We start from the raw sequence: 23306 nt of genomic DNA, 5'->3' as shown, positions 1-23306 counted from the left end.
ACACTCTTCCTAGGCTGCCTGTCCTTAGCAGCACAAGTAACAACCACACCAAGAATCAGTCTTCAATTACACCAGAAGATTTTAACTTGCTGCTCCAAACTCCTGTCTTTGAAAGGAAAGGATCTTTAATCTTAGAGACTTCCAACTTCCATTGCTCCAGTGGTGGATTATAATGGCTACCTCAGCTATGGTATTTATCTCATTTGGGAGGCCCTCATTAGTACAACAACATACCTTCCCAATTGTTGAGTTTAATAGCTCAGTAACTCCTCCAGGTAATTCCTAGGAGACTGACTAGTTGCATGTTTATAAACCACTGTTATTTCATTAAATAAAATTTAAAATAAATTTTTAGAATTCTATGCATACGAATGAATTTAATTAAATCCTACAAACACTTGTACATTCCTATTTTATCAAAGAATAAAATCTCTTAATATTGTTGAAGAAGTTGGAGAACAAAAAGGACATTACACAAAAGTTGAACAAGTCCTCAGACAGGGCACTTTCAAAAATTTCTAATGTTTCCTCACCCTCAAAAATGGAAAATACATGCCTGAATGAACTGAGCTGCAACAAGTCACTGCTGCAAAGGTATATACTTGTAGATTTATTGTGTTTTATTACCTGAAGTAAGCTGCAACTAAAGCAGCAAACCTTATTTTATGCAATAACAATATGTAGAATTCACTAAAAAAAAAAATCAAAGGATTAGTCATTTACAGGCATGATACTATCCATGTATTAGGCGTGAAACAAACATCAGAACATACCTTATACTGCATGATCCTGGGCTGACACCAATACTTATTAGAATACAGGAAGCATTTCTTAAAACCAAAAACAATTTAGCAAGTGAGCCATGAAAGCATGACAAGAACCCCAAGGCTTTCCCCTACAGCACTTACAAAGACTACTGCTGTGCCATGTCCAGACAGAGCTGATTTGATTCTATAAATCCAATGTTTAAGACCAACTCTGAAACAGTTTATAATATGGATTCTTGGGTGAAGGGAAAAAAGAATCAAAGCTGCTTAAACTGCAACATACTCTGAAGGTAAGCTTACAACTCAAATACAGAAAATAGAAGATCTGGCTAAGCTGACTAGAAGTAAACACCAAATACACATTACTGAACTTCAACCTTAACAAGAAGCATTTCTAAGTACGACGAGCATGTGTTTTAGATTGCATCTGCCCCATTCACTTAAAAAGTCACCCGAGCTGAAGACTGACTTTAAGAAGAAGCATACCAGCACTCCTGTATTAGTTCTTATTTATTATGCTTTTCTCCTTCCATGAAGAGGGAACAGATTCAAATACTTCATCCATGCCTTCTGTGAGGCTGAAAAGTACAAGACAAGAGCTTGAAGCCGTTCAGCCCCTTCCTCACAAAGAACACACCTGTAGAGACCAACAGACCTTGCAGGGGATGAGCAACCAGACTGAGAAAAAAATCTCTGCAGAAGAGTGGAAGTATGGCCTAACAAACAAAAGAGAACTGGAAGACAGAACAGAGCAGGAAAGGAGCTCTAGCACTACCTTACAGTAGCCCTGATCAACTAGAACTACTACCTATGCTACAATTGCTATTACTTCCCTCATCACCTAATTGCTAGTTTTAAGTCAGCTTGTTCAAGCACTGCCAAGCATGCATGCACACAAACTGATGTGGCTTAAAGACTATTTATTCAGCTTCTCGAGCAGACTTCCCAGCTTCCATTGAACTCCAGGAGGCCACACTAGTCAGGGCAGCTCTGACAGCTTTGCTGTTAAGTGGACACCTTGTTCAGAATGTTGATGACCTGTCTCACATATTACATACACACACCAAGTCACTGCAAAGGATTTCTCATGATCTCCAAATGAGCTTCCCATTTCATGACTGCTATTCTCTGCAGAGCGTTCATAAAAATACTTAAGTCTTAATATATGAGTACAGTTTCCTTGCATCTGTTCCAACTGATTAAATCACTACATGCTTGTAAGGTCTTATTATGCAGCCTCCCACATAATCCCTGCCCCCAATTTTTGAAATTACTAGGGATCCAATGGGCATTTTGAGTATTCTGGCAGTGCCAAACTAAGCAAAAGCTGGTTGATTTAAAGAGTCTTTAGCACCACAAGCTATATTACCACACAAAAATACTCTGAGATATGTCAAGCAACCAAAGGGTTCCATTTGCACTATGCTGACATTAGTATTCCAGAAGTGAATCATGAAAGAGTCAGAGCTAGCTAGAAAAAAGTAATAAGAAATTAAGTTTCAAGAAGTGACAATATATGAAGAGACAAGCCCATAATTTTGTGATCAACACTTTAGGAACTGCAACTGGCCACTACACAGCACCAGTTAAAGGCTTCTGAAAATTTTAGAAAGCAAGTAAATTTCTGTATGAACTTCAATTAAATTTTATGTATCTCTCTTCTTCTTGCCTAAGCACTAATTCCCAACAGTTTTATCCACCGTTTAAACAAAAAGAAACTGTCTAAAATATGATCTCCAGAAAAGCCATTCTATAATTCAATCCAAAAAACTTTAGAAGTGGCTGCTACTGTGAACTTGTCTGCTGCTAGTAAGAATAATCACTTAACTGTTCTAATATTAGTCACTTATTTTTAGCAGAGAGAAAGAGGAGTGCTAGAATGACTTACTAAGATGCATACCATAAGCATGCAGTAAGCAACAAATCACCATTAAGAACTATTAAGTTTTTTAAAACCTGCATACTACCCAAAGCAGGCAAAACAAAACAGCTCTGAAGCACCTGCTGAAACACACCAGCTCGAGTACATGGGCTTACACACACTGCTTGAGCTCAGCTTCCTGAAGCCAAAATGCCCACATCTGAACCACAAAGTATTGAAACGAGCTAACCAATTCAGAGATAAGTAAAGAAATTTGTGCCTGCCAGCAGGATTACTTAGTGTGCTGCATAGACGTCCTCTGCCTGCAGACTAGTAAACTGACACAAACCACCTAAATTTTATTGAGGCTGGAACTCCATTACTATTACACTGACAAGTTCATGAAAAGGATAGTGCGGTGCTTTCTTGTCTGTGGTGTTTTTTTTTGCCTGGGGTGGGCGGAGAGGGGGCTTTTTCTTTCCATAAAGTGTTCGCATCATAAAGAATACAGTGATTGAGTTAGAAACTCACAGCTAAAGTGAACTCCTTCTTCAAAGTTATCTCACAAACACCAAATGTCTTTTGCACCACCAAGCCTCACAGAGCTGAAGTAGCCCAGCTCAAAGAAGTTGAGACAAGTCCTCCAAAGGACGCACAGAAGCAGGATACTCCAATCCACCAGACGTCTTCAACTACACTCAAAACCGCTGAGCGAGCGAACTACTTTTAACCCGGTCTCTACAACAAAACCGACGCTCTCGCTGGAAATGAAGCGCCGATGGGAATCAGCCAAGCAACCCCTGCTACGCTCGCACCGTGCCTGGAGCTCTTCTCCTTCCTCCGGCGGGGAGGGGAGCGGCGGCGCAGCCCGGCTCGCCCCGCAGTGCCCGCGGCGGGCGGGAGCAAGGAGCTCGGCCACCCGGGGAGCTGCCCGGCTCCGTCCCTCCTTCCCGCCCTCGCCCGGCCGGGGGCCACACCAGCCCTTCCCGGCCGCAGACACGAGCAGGGGCGGCTCGCCCGGCCTGCTCGGCGGGCCCCAGACAAAGGAAGGAAGGAAGCGAGGACGAACCGGGGCGAGGAGGCGACGGCAGCCCGGCTCCCCCCGGGCGAGCGCGGCCGCCGCATCCGTGTGCGCTCAGCCGGGGCCAACTCCGGCGGCGGGCGAAGTGACCCGGAGGGCACCGAGCGAGGCCGGCGTGCGAGAGGGAAGAGGAGGGAGAATCGGCGGCGGGAGGAGGAGAGAGGAGCGGGGCCGGTGGCTCACCAGGATCCGCTTGAAGAGGTTGCTCTCCTTGGGCGGCAGCGGCACGGACGGCATGGCGCGGGCGGCCCCGGGACAGGCACGGCTGGCGGGGGTGGGGGCGGCCCGGGAGGGGCGGCAGTCGGGACGAGGGAGCGGAGGAGGGGGAACGCCGGGGAGAAAAAGCCCGAACTCGGCGGGGCGGCGGCGGCGGCTCTTTAACTCATAGCCCTGCGCCGCCCGCCCTCCCCGCCGGCTCCCCCGGGCCCCTCTGCGCAGCTGCCGGGGCGGCCTCGCCGCCCGCCTGACGCTGCAAAATGGCCGCCGGGGTCTCCTCGGCGCAGGCGCAGCGCCGCTCCCCTCACGGCCACCCCTCCGCCCGCCCGGCCCGGGCACGCAGCGAGGCTTCCCTCGGTGGTTCCCGGCGCGGTTCCCGCAGCGCCGGCTGGAGCGCTCCGCTCTCGGCGCTCACACGGCCGCCGAGGAGAGCCGGGCTGCCCGCAAGCCTAGCGGGGAGGCGGCGTTGGCACGGAGCGCAGCCTCTGCCGGCGGCGGGGCTCGGGAGGCTCTGCGGGCTTTCTGCCCTGGCTGGTATTTAAGGAAACAACAGCAAACTTGGCAGCCAGGCTGCGAGCGAGCGGGGACGGCCCCCGTCGCATTAAGGCATTTTCAGCAGTTGGTTATGTAAAACTTGCCGACGCCGTCGTGCGCCCATAGAACAACGGCGTTTATTCATCGCTTGGCTCCTTCACCGAAGGAGGGCTAAGGTCTTTTTTTTTTTTTTTCTTGTCATTCCCAAAAATCGTTCTTCAAAACAAAACAGAACCAAAACCACCAACAACCCGGAACACTAAAACTACATGGCCCGGGGCATTACTTAAGAGGAAAACTGGTTAAACTGTCAAGGTTACAACCAATTAAAAAGACCATCTTACAGGGAAAATAAACTAGGAGATTTCAATTGAAATCTCTGTTTACGAAATTAACGTTTAAATAAATTATATTTTGGTATTTATTTCAAAGTACCTTAGTTCTGTAATATTATGGTTACCCACCTGGAGTCACAGATTATGAACATGATAGATACCCTGCAATAAAGCAGATTTGCGAGAAACAGTAACTCAGCAGAACCAATTAGAAAATCTCGGTACTTAATATATTTTATTTGTAGATTCTATTGTATATTTTATTTTATTTATTATTATAAGTAGATGGCTGTGAGACTGAAGATCCCAAGCAGCATGTCCTTGACTTGACACAAGCCTTGCTGAAGTTGATGACATGATAGCTGCTTTCCTTTCTGGCTAACAGAGAGAACAACAGAGCAGAAAATTTCTTGGAAGAGAGTAACCAGGATGTCTGCCTAACTTGAGGACTACCAATTAGAAAAAAGAAGAAAAAAAAAAAAAAGGGCATGTTTAGGAAGCTTCCTGAGATGAAAATAGCAAAGGTGAGGAGAACATAAAGTTTTCCTATAGCTCTTTTTAGCTGAGCCACCAGCTTGCAGATGCTTTTTTGTGAATGGTTATTGGTTTCTGTAGTGTTTTGTTAATCTCTCTAGATGTATGGTCTGTAATAAGGAATATGTCTCGTGTTTATATTTCTCACTTTTTTGTTCTGGCATGCTTCTAATGATGTCAGTCAGCTGGGTCACTGATGACAGTATGTGTGTTTTCCAAACACAGGACCCAATTCACTGTTCTTCCTACTGTATGCTGCAGTAGTGCTGTATTGGGTATCTGATTTTTACAAAGCAGGACTATTATTGACAGGGATGGCAGCCTTGGCTTTGGCCTGCAGCATTACTTTCAGAGCCTATGTGTACCACGGCATGTCTTCAGCACTTTCTACAACTAGCTGAAGCTTTGACTCCATGAACCCTAGTTTCTGTCTTAGCAAAAGACGTGTTATGCCTCTGGTTGGGTTGAATGATAAACAGATGCATCATGGAGATGGGTCAGGCAAATATTGTGCTAGATGGACCTTTGGTCTGAAGCAATAAGGCTGTTCCTGACAGCTAAAGGTCTCTGTTTCCCCTGCAACTCCAAACACGGGAATGAATGCTGTCTGAAAACAGGCAAATTGCAAATAAGAGGCAGGGGTTCAATTTGCATCTAGATGTGTCCATATTAAAAGTCTGTGTTAAAAGCAGCAAGAAAAGGAAAGCAGGGAGGCAATAAAAGAAACATTTGTAGGCTAGCTGAGAGAGAATAAACAAAGAAATGAGCTTTGTGGGAAGGCAGAGCTCCAACTGAAAGTGAGGTTTGGGAGAGCAGTCAAGAAAACTTCTTGTCATTTTATCCCACTGTGCTGGGCAAAACAAAGCTCTCTCTACAGGCTTTGTTAATAAACAGGACTGTATTCAAGATGCGTATGATTCTGTCACAATTTTTTCTTCAAACAGGAAGAATTCGGAAGTCTGAACTGTTTGGGCTGAAAGAGGGGAGCAATATGAAAGTGTTACATACATTGTAACAAGCTTGCTGCTTTTGCAGTGTGTGTCACTTTATTCCCTGACCTGTGGAAGTTGTGGTGAGATGCTTGCACACCACTAAACCCAGTTAGGGCCCCCTGGGTGAAAAAGAGCCTCTGCGTGGGCATGGAGCTGCCTTCAAGCCAAGCACGTTGTAAGGCCTGGAGCCTGCTCTGTCTGATGAGCAATTCCTTTGCCTCCAGTTACTAAAGCTAACTGGCAGGTTAGGAGTGCCAGGTTTTAAAGTACAGGACCACCATGTCTATCCCGAAGCCTGAGAGCCCAGCTGTCTTTCTGCTGTCCCTCTTCCCTTCTGCACCCAGTGTCACTGTGGGCTGCTGTGGTAGCTGAGGAAGGTGGTGGCACCCTGCCCCAAATAGCCTGTGCCCCATAACCCCTGGTCCTCAGCAGCTCCATCAGCAGCTGCTGCTTCAGCCATGCAGGTTTTAAGGCATCGAAACAAACTGTAAGAGGGGTGGAAGCACAGACAGAAATGGGATTTTACATCCCTCATACTCAGTTCCTGTATTACAGTCTAAAAGCACGCAGTAAACTTTGGGAAAGAGTGTATTTTACATGTTTTGAATATGAGATGCATGGACTAGGTCCTGTGGTGGATGGTCCCTGGCAACCCTGCTGACTGTACAGCGTCCAGCCCTGGTCTTGGCTGTGTGGCCCCTGCAGGCTGGTAGGGAGGGAGCAGGACTTTGTTGCAATTCTGTTTTCACACTTAAGTTAAAACATTCATCCACAAGGCATAATAAAAACTGAACTATGATCACGTTTAATCAGAGGATTTAATGCAAGAACCATTTGTGGCTGGAATAGAAGCTGATTTGATTTTCCTTGGCCTGCCCTCTTTTAAAACCAATTTCAGAGCACACGGTCTACTTGCAGTTTCATGTCCTTATTAGGTTCTTGGTTGTCCTCCCAGAGATTACCTTCCCAAGACTTTTAAGTATCAAATTTCATATTTAGAATACCAATGCAAATATAATTTTAATTCTTCATTTCACTGAGCCCCAAAAGTCATAGTGGAAGAAGAGTGAGGTACAGTGGGAGTGGTGCCTGGCAGATGGCATCTCTCATGGCACATCACTGTGTGCTCAGGCCCGGGGAAGCCAAAGTTTTACCTTGTTTGTTGTGAAACATACTTTTTAAGGAAGCAGCAGCTTACTAGCATAGTGATAATCAGAATGGTAATGTTTATTAATATTTTGTTTGCCTTTAGTAGCATAGTAATAATTCATTTTAAATAGAATTGAATAGTGAGCTTTGACCCAAAGTGGACCTTAATGTTATTTTATTCAGACTCCTCTGAAATTAATCCTTTACTAACCAGATTTGGAAGGCAGAGGCTGCCTTTGCCGCCGGCGTGGCTCGGGCGATGCCGCTGACGCGCGGCGCGGGCAGCGGCGGCGAGACGGGAACCGCGTTTATCCGCAGGCATGCTGGGACCGGGAGTTCTCCCGCCGCACTTCCCGTCTGCCATGGCCCCGCCACTCGCGGCGGGATCCGTGCGGCGCCCGGGGCTGCGGACGGTGAGTGCCGGAGCTGCTCCGCGGGTACCGGGGAGAGCAGAGCCCGCGCTGCCGCCCCCTGCCCCGCCGCTCATCCTGCCTCTTCCTGCCTCCTCCAGCCCGCTCCTGCCTCTTCCTGCCTCCTCCAGCCCGCTCCTGCCTCTTCCTGCCTCCTCCAGCCCGCTCCTGCCTCTTCCTGCCTCCTCCAGCCCGCTCCCGCCTTCCCCGACCTTTCCCTTCCCGCGCTTCCCGCGCGGCTGTCGGGGGCTTTGCTCGGGGGAGCCGCGGTGGGTGGGAGGTGTTCCCCATCCAGCCCGTGTGCACTGAAGTACAGCCTCCTGCCGTGTGCCTGCAGATCCGTATGTGCCTGAGTGCTGCTGCACGGAGCCGGTAGCATCTTTGGTTTTTATAACCTCTGAAGGTGTTCGCGAGGTTGAGAACTTCCGTGTCTTGAAATTATTTTTTGTAATTATTATTTTAGTAGGACAATTACGGTTGTCACTTTCGCCTACTGGTTGTGATTTGTGATGTGCACGAGGTAATTTTATCACATTAAAAAGTTATTAGAATCTGGTTTGGAGATCGTTTAATAGGTCATCTAATGCTCATAGCTCTGTAAAAGTTTTGTATGTGCTTATTTTTGCACAAATGTCGTGTGGCAACACCTCTCTGAGAAGGAGATACCTTTTTTATTTAAAAGCGAAATTACTTTGAAACTTTTGACTTCCTTGAAGGTCTCTGTCATGTCATTATTCACTTTTTTTAGGCGTTAAAACCCAAGAATTTTATTTCCGAGAGTCCAGGCAAAGCAATTATTGTTTGAGTATGTTGCTTCTTAACTTCAGCAGTAAAAATCAGTTAGATTGTTACAATTAATATGTTTAATGAATTAATTAAAATAAAATGTAACATTAATATTTTTAACTGAGTTGATGATGGTTAGCACTTAGCCAAACAACAGTTGGCCCTATAAAACTGTAGGCCAAGTGTCTCAGAAAAATACAGGAGCTGTATTTCAGATTATCTGCTTCTTACTCACTTTTTGGATGGAAAATATTATGTTGCTTAATTGTAAATATATCATGGTAAGGAGTATACAGGGAACATAAAGCACTGTTCCCATGTCTTCTACACATATGCATGAGTGATTCTATGCAAGTGTATTGCAGTCCTATTGACTGATCTGTTGTGTGGTCATTTACTAATGTCCTCCTTTTATGGTAGTGCATACACTAATTTGGTACATAATTCTGGACACTTCATACATTCTCTGTATAGAATTCTTTACCTCTAGTATGATTTGTCTTCTCAGCAACATTTTTCTTTCACCAGTAAGGCATTAAATGGTTGGATTTTTCCTACGACACACATGGCAAAATGAAGCTGTTGTCTGTAAGGCGTCATCTCTAGGAGCTTTTCCATAGTATAAATAAATTGTTTGAGGAGGTGAGAAAAAATACTTTTCCAACCCTCAGTCAGTACAGTGGTGATAAGAACTTCTGGGACTAAAACAGGAATAGTTTTGTCCATTACAGTTGCTTTTGTGTCTCTGTAATCAAACCAGGATATTGGCTTGGTACAGTCCTTGTGTTTGTTTGTTGTTGTGGGTTTTTTTAATAGAATGATTTCTTTTTCTACATAATAACACTGGCCCATGTACTGTCTACTTTTAATTTCAGGTGGTGGAAAAATAAGAAACAAAATGAAATCTTTCCAAAAGGTCTGTCTTTTCAAGAGCCTGCTTGCCAATTGCTACTGTCACAGCCAACTTGACAGCTGTCTTCTTCCTCCTGTTGCAAAGAAGATAAGCTGTGTGGTGGGACTGCACAACCATGGATCTTGGAGGCCAAAGCCTTTATTGGACACAGCTAGATTCACTCTGTCTTTTAACAATTGGCACAGGAAAAACCATCAGGGTTCTCAAGCTTTGTGGAGGCATGAGGCTGTGCAGAAGTATCTGGAGACTCTAAGCAAGGAATACCAGCAGGTTAGTCATCTGTTAAGTGCAGACTCATTAAATGACTTTGAGCAAAGAACCCTGAGGAGAAGATGCGCTGATCTGTCCCCCATTGCAGTTGCATTTCAAGAAATCAAAGAGGCTGAAAGAGAACTTCAGGAGTTAGAAGCGATGTGCACAGGTACAGGAAAACACATCTATTTGCTTGCTTCAGAACAGCAGCTGTGCTTGTGATAAATCTCATTGCCCAGCCTTTGATCAGTGAGCACTGGAACACTCCCTGGTCCTCCCTGCTCCTGGGAGCTTGCATGCTGCAAGGACTTTCTGCATCCAGCCACATCCTTCCATTTTTCATCTCACCTCACTTTAGTTTGAGGTCTTAATATGGTCATTTTGGGAGAGAAGGGATCTTCTGGAACCTCAGGGATACCCATCTAACAGAAATAGTTGGGGAGTGTTTGTTTTGATGTTAGTTTTTGGTAGAACTGGGAGCAGTTTGAACTGAAGAAAAAAAATTAGTGAGCCTAAAACCTTTGATAGATGCAGACCTCAGCCGTGTTATTTAAAATGGGATTCCATCTGGCCAGTTCAGTGATATTTATTGAGCAAATGACATGAACTTTCATTAGACCCTGAGTTGTCAGTTTCAAATTTAAATGGCAAAAGCTAATATTTCTTTGAAAATATTTGGGCAGTCCTTTAAGGAATTAAAAGTGATGGTTGTCTGGGAAACTTGCTTTTCAATAGTCTGCTACAGTAGAAGTTGGGGTAAAAAAGAAGTAAAAATTGTTGCTGTTTTTTGTACCATTTGAGACTAAAAAGTACAAGGAGAATAAAAGAATTTACAAAATAAGTAATGGTGCAACATTTGGGAAAAAACCTGCAACATTGCTGTGAGGAGGTGCACACAGTAGGCATCCATTCTGATACAGTGGTAAGTATTAAGCCAAGCGAGAGAATCCTTGACCTGGGGGGAATGGGGCTTACATTAAAGCAGGGAAGGAAGGGAAAAATCAAAGGACAGGAGAAATCAGTACCCAGCAGTGTAAATGGAGGAGGACAAAAGTTCATGGTGCTTTTCAGAGAGAGGGCCAAGGGGTGTTGACAAAATAGCAAGAGCCATACAGAAATAGAGATGTAACTGTAGCTTATTTGGACAAGTAGAAAACATTTGTATTCTTTAGTTTTAAAAATAAATAGATGTTTGTGCTTTTGGGAAAAAAAAATTAGTTGTTTAAAATATTTTAATGCTCAACCCTCTTTAATTTTCTTCACTGGAGAAAAGAGGAGAAAGAGTGAAGGGGACAAGGTACAAAAATTTAATGCTGAAAAGGAAATGTTCTTGAAAGAATTAAAAAGTATTAAGTAAACTCTGGAAAATTCATATTTCAACTTAGGCTATCTTTGGATCAAATGAATATAATGAAGAATTTTTCCAATTCCGTAAGTTGTGATATGGATGGAGTGAGTTCTAGTTGAAAGAAGGGAAAAGAATGGTAGAAAATTACAGCCAATAAGTTAATTAAATGGAACCAAATTATTCTGTCCATACCGTTTATCCTGTGGCCAAGTTAAAACACAGATGTCCCCTACATTTGGCTGCTCATTGTTTTCCTCTTAGCTCCCTAACTGACCCTCTTCTCTCTAGTACCTGAATTCCTGAAAATTGATGTAGGATTTTATATTTGCAACACTCAGTGAAGCAGAAAAATACTTCCCAGTTTCCCTCTGGTGATGTGAGTCACGCAGTAGGTTAAGTGAATTCTGTTTTGCAGGGAGGTAGGAATGGGATACCAATCCTTTGAACCTTAAGCTCATTGGTCACCTCCAGACCATCTCTCACCTCTTTTGACAGAGTGAATTTCATACTGTTTATCTGACTGATCAATAAACATACTTTTTGGACCAGCTAGAAGTGACTGATAGTCCAGTTTTATGCTGCAGCTGAGACAAGCCTGTGGTTTCCATGCTGGCCACAAGGCAAAAGGTTTTCACCTTCTCTTTATTGCTTTGTTCCATCACTCCCAGCTACTCAAAGCTGGCTTCAACCATTTCCTCATTTGTGTTGGTAATTGTCCAGTTGTAATTTAAATCTAGTTCATCTTGGCATGGTAAAAACATACATTTATTCAACCAGACTTTCTTTTTTAATTTCAGTGAGTGAACTTGTTTCATTTTCTGATAAGTGAAAAAGTGGTAAAAAAGCTGGTAGAAAAGTGGGAAGAAAGATGAGAAGCAGAGGGGGCTTCCTGTTTTAGCCCCCTAAATAGGGGTTTTCCACTTGGCTCCAATTGTCTTCCAAGTTTCTGCTTAGTGTATTATCTATTGCTCACTGATCAGCATTTTTAGTTACTGTAAGTTGGAGCCTCCATAGCAGAAAAGACTTGGAGCTTCTGTGACCTTTACCTGAGATTGTTTCGTAGTTTGTTAGTAAGCTCCAAAATGTGGAAAGTCGAAGTCTAATCACAAGTAAGATACCTGCTACTCCTTCCAGCACACCTGGAAAGTAAGATCATTGAGTTAACAATGTGCATCCTGGCTTGGGCTGCCCTTACTTGATTATTTTATGCTGGCAAAAGGCTGCAAGCTTTTCTATGCTGCAGTGCATGTCTTTGGATAGCTGAGTTATAATTTGCTCTAGGTGAGATTGGCTAACATCTATTCCTATTGTTGGAATTTAGAGCTAGACAGCAGAGATGAGAAACAACTTCTAGAACTTGCCTTAGAAGAGAAGGAAACCCTGGATAAACAAATGAACACGTTGTGCAGAAAGGTGAGCCTGAGGTAAAATTTTACAGCTTTGTAAATAACGGTGTCAGAAAAACGTTCCTTTATGATCTTACCAATAGATTCTGACACTTGAGTGTAATGAAACAGAAGTCCAGCTTCTGTATTCTCCCTGAAAAGAAGTGGCAACATTAATTATTAGTAAGCTTCTTAGTGACAGTTATGTCTTAGAAGCTGATTAATTGAGTCATTTCTCTTGCTTGCTTGTCTGTCTGCAAATGCTGAAGGGGATTAAAAAAGTGGTGAGTCTGTGCTGGTGAGAGCTGACATCCTAGTAATCCTAGGAACTGTAGCAGTGGAACGTCCACTCCTGAAAGATTTCTGATTGGAACTTGCAGTCTTTCACTTTCTCTTCAGCTGACAGCACTCCCTGAGTGGGTAAAATATCAGCAAAGAAGTTAAAATGATTCAGTGGATACCTCTGTGTTTGGGCTCATTTCTATATTCAGACTGAAATTATATGAAATGGGACTTTCTGAAATATAAGATTAATGTAAAGATTGGCTGGGTTAGCTATTAACTTTGTCTTCATATGTAGTTGGGGCTGGGGTGGGTGACCTGGCACCTGACTTCGCAGGACTGGATTTTCAGCTAGCTTTCGTGTGGATGTACCAGCATGTCCCATTTCCACACTGACTGCACTGAGTTGCAGTGGTCATTGGACAGTTTTTAGTCCTACTTAACTAGTTTGCCAAAGGAAAGCCTGGCTGAGTCTGCTCAGGCTGTGGCAATTGGGAAGGCTGGCTGTAAATTTGATTAAGAGAAGATTCAGGGTCATGAAGGAGATAATGGCATTCTTTTTTTTTTTTTCAGCTTTTCCAGCTTCTAGTGCCAAAGGAAAAATATGACGGAAGTCCTGTCATATTAGAAGTGACAGCTGGCAGAACAACTGGAGGTCAGCAAAGCCCCTGCAGTGAAGATTACTTCAAACCTCCATCCAGATCTATTAAACCTCTTATGGGTTATTCTTAATGCTTTTTTTGTACTTTATTGGCATAAAGTAATACTTTCTAAAGATGACCATTAATCTGCCTAATGACTGGGGTTAGAGTTGCAGCTAAATCTAAAAACTGGTGACTGCTGTTTATGTGGTAATGCCTTTTTATTTTTAGGGGACATCTGCCAACAGTTCACTAAAGAAATGTTTGAGATGTACCAGAACTATGCCGACTACAAACGTTGGACCTTTGACATTGTGAACTACACGCCGGCTGAGATAGGTACAGCAGCTCTTCAGAGATTCCACCAAGACAATGAAATTAAAAGCTGTGTTTCTCTGCTGTATTTGTCACACACTGTTTGTCTCTCCAGGAGGGTTGCATCATGCTGCTGCTCATATTTCAGGAGAGAATGTCTACAGGCATCTGAAATATGAAGGAGGGACTCACCGAGTCCAGCGAATCCCTGAGACGGGCATGTCATCAAGAATGCAGCGTATTCACACTGGAACAATGTCAGTCATTGTCCTCCCTCAGCCAGAGGAGGTAAACTGTTAATTGTGGTGGTGAGGGGGTGCTGTACCACTGCTCACTCATTTCGGCAAATAGGTGTTATTTGAAACCACGTTACTGTTTTGGGGATTTCATTGGTAACCAAGTGCTTTGTGCAAGTCCCAGCAAATGAACCACTAGTGCTGTGACTCTGGAAGGTGATAGTCCTTGGCTCTGTTCCTTATATGTATAAATGGATCATCAGAAGCAACTTTGCAGAGATTTGCTGTTGCCTGAAAGGGCATGTAAATGTGTGATCATTTCATTAAGTGTTCCAGCCCTAACACTGACAAGGCTCACTGCTATGAGTAAGCCAATTTTAAATTACATCATGCATTAAGACACGGAATATATCCAAGAAAATACTCAGTGTTGCATAGTAATGTGATTCTGCACATCCTTTTTTTTTGTTTGTTTCATTTAAATTATTTGTGTCCTTCTCTGTTAAATCAAGGACGGTCTCCTTTGAATGTGAATGAGTGTGTTGGCTAGTCTGTCTGACGTCTCATTGGTACCAACAGGTCTCACTTAGACCAGCAATTTACACACAAAATAAACAAAAACAGATCCTGTGGGCTTTCCCTGCACCTTCTCCTACTTCTTTGTAATACTTTCCTTGCAACATTGATCAGATCTTAATGTTCCTTTCCCATCCACTGAGATCAGACTATGGTCTAGGTCATCATGGACTCCTATTTCCAGTGTGGCAATCCTTACTTGGATGGATCTGGATACACCTATTTTTTCCTCAGTTAGATGATTTTAAGTACTGTTGCAAGAATCATTCAGGCTTGACTCATGAACAAGATCCTTGCACTGCTGTTAAGAAGCGGTTTTTAAATATTTGCTTACTTCTTAGTCTCTCTGCTAGGGCTAGTGGTTTTACAAAACAGTGTGATTTAGTTTTGTTTCACATTCACACACACACACATACTTTGTTTTGTGAAGGACCTGGAGTAAGAGTTTGAAAAAACATGTGAAATGTTTAATGCTTTTAAGAGATATTTTACACTGCATTTTTAAAATTATAACGATTATAACTGCTACTTAGGTACAGTTGTACAGGAGCAAATTTTTGAGAAGTGATTTCTTGTTAATGCTGAGTATCACTGACATCCAAATATTTTCAGAATGAGCAGGAAGTAGTAATTTTCTTTGATTTTAGGTTGATGTTAAAGTGGATCCCAAAGATTTGCGTATAGATACATTCAGAGCCAGAGGAGCAGGAGGGCAACATGTTAACAAAACTGATAGTGCTGTAAGAATTGTGCACCTTCCCACAGGTAAGTCTGGCTGTACTTTTTTAATCACACTAAATCTGTGTCCTGAAAAGACAGCTTGTGATGCTGCAGGTTGTCTCTTGCAGGGTTGGGCCTTTTATGAGAAAAAGGAAGTGGCTCCTTCTGATTCTGTCACTCCTGTAGCAAGGCAGTGTGAGAAAGGGGCTGTGTACCAGGGGCACAGTGATTATGCCAGTTTTGTGTTTAGAGGCAGTGTTTAATGAATACACTGTCTTTGAAGGATGAAAGAACAAATGGAGAGTGACAGGGATGAGGTAGAAGATGTAAATAATTTGCACTGTGTGCTCTGTACCTTTAGCAATAATGGCCACTGGCAAGCAAGGGCGTGCTTTGCCCAGCTGCAGTCTGTGTAGTTACACGACTGATTAAAAAGAAGGCTTGAAGATTTTCATTCAGTACTAGATAATGCTATCATATGGTGGATAGAAAGGAAAATTTGTATTGATGGGAAGGTGGTGTGTAGACTGGGCAACTCTATCTTTTTTTGGCTTTGTTTTTATTGAAATTTAGTGAGCTTCTCTCCATACAGATGCAGAATCACTTTAGGCACAGGAAATTCCAGTAGTGACCTGAAAACAGCTGTTCCCTATGTGCCTTTTTCTTTCAGAAATCAAATGGGAAGTACTAAATTTCTTTTAAAGGCCTTTATTTTGCTTTATCTCATTTTTCATTATTAAGTTCAAGACTCACTGGTGTTGATTAGACATCCATTTCTACTGGAATAATGAATTTTCCAGTCTCCAAGAGCTTATCTGGACTAAGATTTGAAAAACTTGTGTTACACTCTTTTAAACATGCTCCTGTAGACTGTTCAAATTGCATTTTTAACATATGACAGCTAATTGGAGTGATCCCGTTTTCTAGAGGCAATGTCAGAAACTTCTGTGCTTCATGAAATTTTAAAATATCCCTGACTTTTCTGTAGCACAGAACAAAGCCCCCTGGTGCAGCTGTGACAAGTTTAAAAATGCCCTAATGGTTCCGGCCAGTGCGTTAAAATGACTTTTTATCCTACAGCTGAAAGGCCCTACAAACCAGCACTCCAGTAGGTTTAATTTGCCTAATGTGTTAGAATTAATTTAGCTTGTTTGTTCTTTGTTATAATGGGCTCTTGGATCCCTCTGTAAAGGACTGTCAGTTGAGTGCCAGCAGGAGCGCTCACAGCAGCTGAACAAGGAAATAGCTCTGCGCACACTGAGAGCTAAGCTGTACCAGCAGATCATTGAAAAACAGCTCAGTCAAGAGCAGAGCGCCAGGAAACTGCAGGTGAGGACAAGTGGTGAGATTTGGAGAGGATGTTGTGTTGTGGATTTGTTTCTGATCTCTTTGGGTGATGGGGACAGAGCAAGTGAAAGGTTGTGTCTAACCAGGGGTGCTTACAAGGGAGAAGGATCTGCAGTTTAAAATGGTAAATCTGCCTTTACTTACCCCAGTTCAATTGTAGACTTCTCAGGCAATGAAAAGAGACATCAACTGTGGCTGGAAAGGAAAAATCAAAAGACTAGCTGAAATTATTCAAAAGGCAAAACTCAACATCCTGTATTGAATGCCCCTGTTAAGGCCAGAGTTACACAAATTAAGCATTGGTAAAAAGTTAATATTCCATGAAAACTAGGATCAGAAGTTCCTAAAGGAGAGTGTTTTAAGACCATACAGAGCTTTTGAGAGAAACAAGTAAATAAATAATCCTGCCACTATGCAATTAGGTAGCAGTTTATTTGATTCAGTTTAGGTAACCTTTTGAGGAAGAAACAGCTTTGGTAACAGTTAGCTCACATTATGCTGCAAAGTGCATTTTCATCTCAAAATGTCCTATCATTCTTTTCCCATTCTTCGAGTATTTTCCCATTTGTGGTACAAACTTCAACTGTGATCTATTGAAATAAAAATACTTCAGAATTAGAGAACTATTCAGAACTCCATACTGTCCAGCTTGGCTATTTAATGACTTATTTCAGGTTGCATTTAAGTGTATTGTCCCTGCAGATTATTAACCCCACTGTTGTAAGCAGTAAGCCGTTTATTTTTTGCTACTAATTTCAGTTTGAGAGCCTTCAAAGCTGCATAAGGGACTTACATGTACATTTATATGAAGAGTATGAAAAATCAGGCAAAAATAAATTACCTTTCCTAATGTTTCAGAATTTATTCAAGAAATTCCGCATTTAGAAATTCCACGTTTATTTCTCTGAGCATTTTTTAGCGTTTAATTCTCCATCTTAGTGAAGACCACAGTGTTTAGTGAAGTGTTTAACCACAGCAGTGCAGCATTCGTGTTTCTGCTTTAAAAGTCAGAATTGCTGTTTGCACTCTCTCATTTCACCACTAGAGGGCAACTTAATTTCTTAATCTGAGTCTCGGTGCTGATTTCCGACAGCCTCGCGTTGACTCTGCTGCTTCCCTTACTAACTTTAATTATTTTTGTGGGGGCTACAAACCACCCCCCCTCCAAAAAAACTCACTCGTGTATTTTTTTAAGTGAAGGCTCTCTTACCTCACGTGACCTTTGAGAGTTATGTGGTTCTTCCAGCTACAGAGCTGGAACAGAAATGTACTGGAGGATATAAAAACTTGGTCTGTGATACAGAATCACAAACAATACAGTTCAGTAGCGCCACAAGATTTTAAAAAACCCTATGTGCCAAGGCAGTGACCACTAGATTTGTAGTTGGAACAGGTTGATCCATTACAGTTTATTTTAAGTATCATGTTTTAGAGGAGTATTTGATTGTTTTAAAACGCAACTTAACAGATTTTGGTTTTTCCTGCTTTGCTGCAGTTGGGAACAAGAGCCCAGTCAGAGAGAATTCGTACTTACAACTTCACCCAGAACAGAGTCACTGACCACAGGATCTCATATGATGCACGCAACATCAAGGTAAGGGTTGCTTATAAGAGTATTTAGATACTTATATTTGCCATATATATATATATATATATATATATGTAAGTAGCCAGTTGTGCTCTGACAGGACATGGTAGTTTTAGAAAGCCTAAAGTTTCTTTCCTGCCTTGTTGTAGTCTTAGAGATTACTGCCATAGGCTATAGCTCACTGGCCTACTTCTCTGTGTATTTTTCTCCTACTATATGAGTGGAAAATGACCAAGCATGTAGTCGTCAATGAGATCCATGAGTCCCTTGGCCAAACTGGGCAAGTGATATTTCAGATTCTTGCAGCATAGTACATCCAAACGAGAAACCTGACATGAAGGACTTTTTATTTTTGTTAGGCCATTCTTTCCTTCTTGTAATGCTGGAGTGAAGAATGAGAAAAGCTTTTATGTTTGCATCACAGGCCACAGTAAAAGAAACTGAAACAATGTTTTCATTTTAGTATTATCTGAGATCTTGTTTCTGAGTAAATATCTACATATGGCTTGAATCTTACTGATTGTTCAACCTGGAAAAGAGAAGGCTTTGAGGTGACCTAATTGCAGCCTTCCAGTAACCAAAGGGAGCCTACAAGAAAGAGGAAGAGAGATTTTTACAAGAGCATGTAGTGACAGGACAAAGGAGAATGTGTTCAAAATAAATGGGTTATATTTAGATTAAATATGGGGAAAAAATTCTTTACTGTGAGGGTGGTGAGTCACTGGACCAGGTTGCCCAGAGAAGCTGTGGATGCCTCATCCCTGGCAGTGTTCAAGGCCAGGCTGGATGGGGCTCTGAGCAACTTGGTCTAGTGAAAAGTGTCCTTGCCCATGGCAGGGGGTTGAAACTTGATCTGTAAGGTCCCTTCCAACCCAGGCTATTCTATGATTTTATTTGTTGGGGGTTTTTTTGGTGGAAAAAACCTCCTAATAATGGTTTTTTTGTATTAAATTTATGAAAAAGAAAGTTTAGGGTGATCCCTCAACATTTTGGCTTAGGTGTCCAGTGTGCTGTAAGTGCAGTTGCATAAGGAGCAACACTTTTCAAACTGTACCTACAGGTGTTCTGGGTGACTCCAGAGAACACAGGGCATACTGAATATGGTTCAAATTTTTCCATACTGGATATGGAATGGTTCATATTTAATGGAGTGCAGAATAATGTGGCAGAGGAAATACTTTCATGATTGCGTTAAAGTGGCTTTTGTTAGCCAGTTGCTTAGTGTTTGGATATTTCTTGAGTGAAACTGAACCATAAACTGCTAACAAAGGTTTGATGAGCTTTGCTTGCAAAACAGCCCCTCTCTTGTCACAAACAACAGTATTTGAGTGAGGTTCTTCAATCCTTGATTGTTTTTGCAGGGGATTTTCAGGTAAGTGCATGGGTTACATGGAAGTGTGGCACTAGCTGCTCTTGTTGCTGCCAGAATCAATGTACCTTGCACGGGTAGGCAGCTGATGTCCTGCTGCTGTCCACCACTGCTGCTTTCACACAGTAGGGACCTGCAAGGGTGAGCAAGTGGAGACCTGCAGGAAAAGTGCATTTCAGGGGTTTGAGTAGTTGGTGTTTCAGAATAATGCTGAAGGTCGGTTGGTAATGCTTTTGTCGGCTTTTTTTAATAGGAAATTCTAAGTGGGAAAGAAGCACTGGATAAGCTAATCAACAGACTGCTGGAGTTTGCTGAGATAGAGGCTGTCACCCAGCATCTGGAAAATTTGCAGGCCTTAGAAGGAGGAGGCTGCTGAAGACTTTGAGTAAGGTTAAAACAGAATTGTTGTGTTTGTTAGCAGAATAAAACAGATGTGTTTGTTGGATGATACACTGAATAAATCTATTCCTCTGTTTTTCAGTGTGTGATACTACTCTTTTTATATTTTGATACAAGTAAGTTGCATTTATTACAGCAGCCCTGGCAGAAAAGAGCCAGCTTGGAGTACTGTGTGCACACTCCTCCTGTCTTGGCAGATGGGCTTTGTTAAGCTGATCCTTCTCTTGACCATAACGCAGGTGAAGAGATGCAGAATTGTGATGGTGGAGCAGAATAAATACCCCATAGTGCACTTTTTGTGTCGTGGTGGGAGTTCTTCCTCTCCACGTGAAAGAGACTGAGCTCCCCTAACATGGTCTAGAACCTGGCCTCCTGAATACTACTTATTTTTACACACTTATTGTGTGAGCTTCCTAAATGAAATTCCTTGGAAATAACTTTGTGTGTGTTATGATGCTTTATTTTTTTACAGTAAATATACAAAAGCAAAGGGAGTGAAGAGGCCAGGGTGTTAAAAGAGAAGCCCATTAGCTTTCTTCCAGGAATTCTTGGGTCAGCTTGTGGTGGGACTGGCCCACGTGCTGCAGTGGTGTGTAGAAGTATGTGCTCCAGTTTTAAATTAAGTTTATGAGGTAACAGGCAGCTCCTTGCCTCCTGGCAGAGAAAACGAGTTCATACTGCAGATGCATTTTAGCAAACCAGGTAGCTCTGGAATTTGGCTCCTGTCCGTGGGAATGTCTGCCTTTGCCTGTCCTGAGGGCGATCCTGTGTCTGCAGGGCACACTCAGCTTTGACAGGACTCATGCTCATGTTTTACCCCATACATGTGTAGTGCTGGGCACTGAGCACAGAGCACTGAGCACAGGCAGGCAGTCATTGTATGCCTGACTCAGGAATGCTCTGTGCTCAGTGACACAAAAATGGGTGCTCTGCTCAGCTGGGTTCACTTGCGAGATCACGGCGTTTCCTTTTCATCCTGCCTATCCCAGGTTCTGCTGTAAAGCTGCTCTGCACTATCTTCTGCATGTGAACAGCCAGTTCATTGTTATGATTTAAATTATGCCTTGTGGTTGGTTAATATTTGCATTCTTATTTGCTAATCATGAATGATGCAGTGTGAGGAAATGTCAGGTAATTTAAGAAAAATAATTATTTCAATACTGAGTTCTTGTAAAGGGTGTAGTTTTTACTACTGTATATGTAACAACAATTGTAACATTATTCAGTTATATGAAGAAATATAGAATTTGTACCAGGAAAAAGCAGGAAAACTATACTTAGTTCCTCAGTTCCGGAATTATTTTTCAATTCTTTTGTGTGTTCCTATCAGCAAGCTTTGTCTGACAATTTCTGACTTGCTTCCAATGCTTAAATTACAAAAGCTTTGGGGCTTCAGTTGGGTTGGGTTTCTTTTTTAATTGGAAGCTCTGTAAGCCAGTCAGGAAACTTATTACCATTCAATTCAGGATTCATTTGAACTTTGACTTCTCTCAGTATGCAATTCAGGAAAAAAAACCCTCCAGGAAGATCTGCAACTGAGCTTGTACTTCTTGCAGTGCTGACAGACTGGCAGTAACTATTATGATCAGCTGTAGTAGAATATCCAGCTAAAATGGTTATCCAATTACCATGCTCACTTTGATTATGCAATTAAATTAACCAATTTATTTTATTAATTATATCTCTCAAACAGTCTTAGAAGCTTCTTAAGAAGTACACATTTTAAATAGTAAGATTCCACTTCCAGGACTAGTAAGAGAGTAATATTTCTGCAGGACCTTAGGGATATTTATGATTGATGAATTTTCTGTAGCCCTTTTTGTGGTTGGTTTTGTGCAGTGATGAGAAAAGGGAAAGCAGACAGCAGCTACTCTTTTGTACTAAGTTTAGCATGTCCCAAATGTAAGCATTGAAATTGAGCAGCTGAGTTCCTTCTGCCAGCCTGGCCCTGGAGATCCTGAAGAGTCTTTGTCCTAAGCTTTTCCTGCAATCATGTGTATGTATGTGTGTCAGCAAAATACGGCTAAAATAGAGTTTGGGATAGAGCAGAAATACTTCTACAGGAGGTCATTGCCTGCAGTGCTCTGCTTTACTAAGTCACGTGTATTTGCCTCTCCTCATTAAGAACACATTATTTGAAAATGTTTTGCCCATACTTTAAAAATACTTGAAGCCATATTTTATTCTAAGTTCTTCCAGCCCAGTCTTTCTGTGGGATGTAAGAGCTAAAAGATTGTGATGGGGTTTGACTGTGGGCTGGCACTTGTCCTTGAGGATGGGATGTGGGGTATAATACTGCTATTTCTGAGATGTTTTCAGGATGGAATACCTCAGCTTGGGCTTTTTGGCTCCTACAAGCAATCAGGACTTTCAGCAATGAAATCAGTAGCAAGAAATCGTACAGTACCAAAGCACAGGGAGGAAAAGGGAAAACAGCTTCTCAGGGAGAAACAAACAGCCCCGGGGGACAGCACAGCAGAGCAAGAGGAGGTTTCTCTGCTAAAAACAGCCTTCTCCTGCAGCTTTCCTTGTCAAACAGTGTTAGAACAAACATAAACTACCACCCCTCTGCCTGGCTTCCCCTCAGCACCGTCTGGGGAACTGAGACCTTACCCACAGACGTCACGTTACAGCTTGTGCAAGGCACCAACTTCACTGCTCTGCAGATCCTGCTGATTGCTGTGAAATGTAGTTCTTGGATCTCCTTCATTTCTCTGCTGAGGTCTCACGCAGCAGCGTCATACCAGCCAGGAGGGAAGCCAGACAAGAGCTGCGTTTGCCTGGAAGTAGCCCTTCCATGGCAGTGGATTAGATGGATGTTTACCCTGCAGAAGGAGGGCAGCCCGGGTACCTCACCTCGATTGCTTTCATTGAGTCACCAAGTGTGTATTTGACTCCCAGGGCCCTGCTCATCCTTCCTAAGGCCAGCAAATATATAACACTGAATCACAATTGGTTACAATCAAAAAGCTCATCTATTTGGCTTTATTCCGAATGTTACTAACAGTAGCTGCAACAAACCTTACCTGAATTCAGTTAAAAATTTTTAAATTAAAAATCTTAACCAAGGGGTTTTGTTACTCATAACTGATGCACAGAATAAACCAATTTCCAGTAACTGCTTAAGGCTCTACTGGAAGGCACACAGACGCTCTCTTGGTAGCCACAAAATAAAAGTATTTCTTTTAAGAAGCATTTCCATATTTACAGACCTATTTTAGTTTTTATTTACGCCAGGCCCCATTTTTAACAGAATATGCACCCCTAAAT

The 23306-nt window shown here is 42.5% G+C and overlaps 2 protein-coding genes across 7 annotated transcripts in view; one reads left to right on the top strand and one right to left on the bottom strand.

Annotated features, from left to right (window-relative positions):
* NAA16 (N-alpha-acetyltransferase 16, NatA auxiliary subunit) overlaps positions 1-4428 on the bottom strand; it is a 63680-nt gene extending 59252 nt beyond the window's left edge. Inside the window, exon 1 of the mRNA XM_085059052.1 lies at positions 3893-4428. Within this exon, the coding sequence (XP_084915178.1) occupies positions 3893-3946 (54 nt within the window). The 5' untranslated portion in view covers positions 3947-4428. The remainder of the gene's footprint in view (positions 1-3892) is intronic.
* MTRF1 (mitochondrial translation release factor 1) lies at positions 3795-20117 on the top strand. Of its 6 annotated transcripts, none has more exons than XM_085059112.1 (10): positions 3795-3910; positions 9541-9999; positions 12500-12591; positions 13419-13500; positions 13718-13825; positions 13917-14089; positions 15261-15378; positions 16526-16662; positions 18176-18274; positions 19891-20117. In XM_085059112.1, exons 2-10 carry the CDS (start codon positions 9564-9566, stop codon positions 20011-20013), a joined length of 1368 nt encoding a protein of 455 aa, XP_084915238.1. In that variant the 5' UTR covers positions 3795-3910; positions 9541-9563; the 3' UTR covers positions 20014-20117. The 6 variants fall into 6 exon arrangements, with proteins under 6 accessions (XP_084915238.1, XP_084915190.1, XP_084915209.1 ...); XM_085059064.1 differs by having other exon boundaries at positions 3853-3968; XM_085059083.1 differs by lacking the exon at positions 3795-3910 and adding an exon at positions 6292-6495.
* Positions 20118-23306: the final 3189 nt, after the last annotated feature.

The sequence above is a fragment of the Lichenostomus cassidix genome, chromosome 1 (genome assembly GCF_008360975.1).
Source record: "Lichenostomus cassidix isolate B80296 chromosome 1, HeHo_3.0, whole genome shotgun sequence".
NCBI classification, from domain to species: Eukaryota; Metazoa; Chordata; class Aves; order Passeriformes; family Meliphagidae; genus Lichenostomus; species Lichenostomus cassidix.
This window is presented reverse-complemented; position numbering and strand designations above follow the sequence as displayed.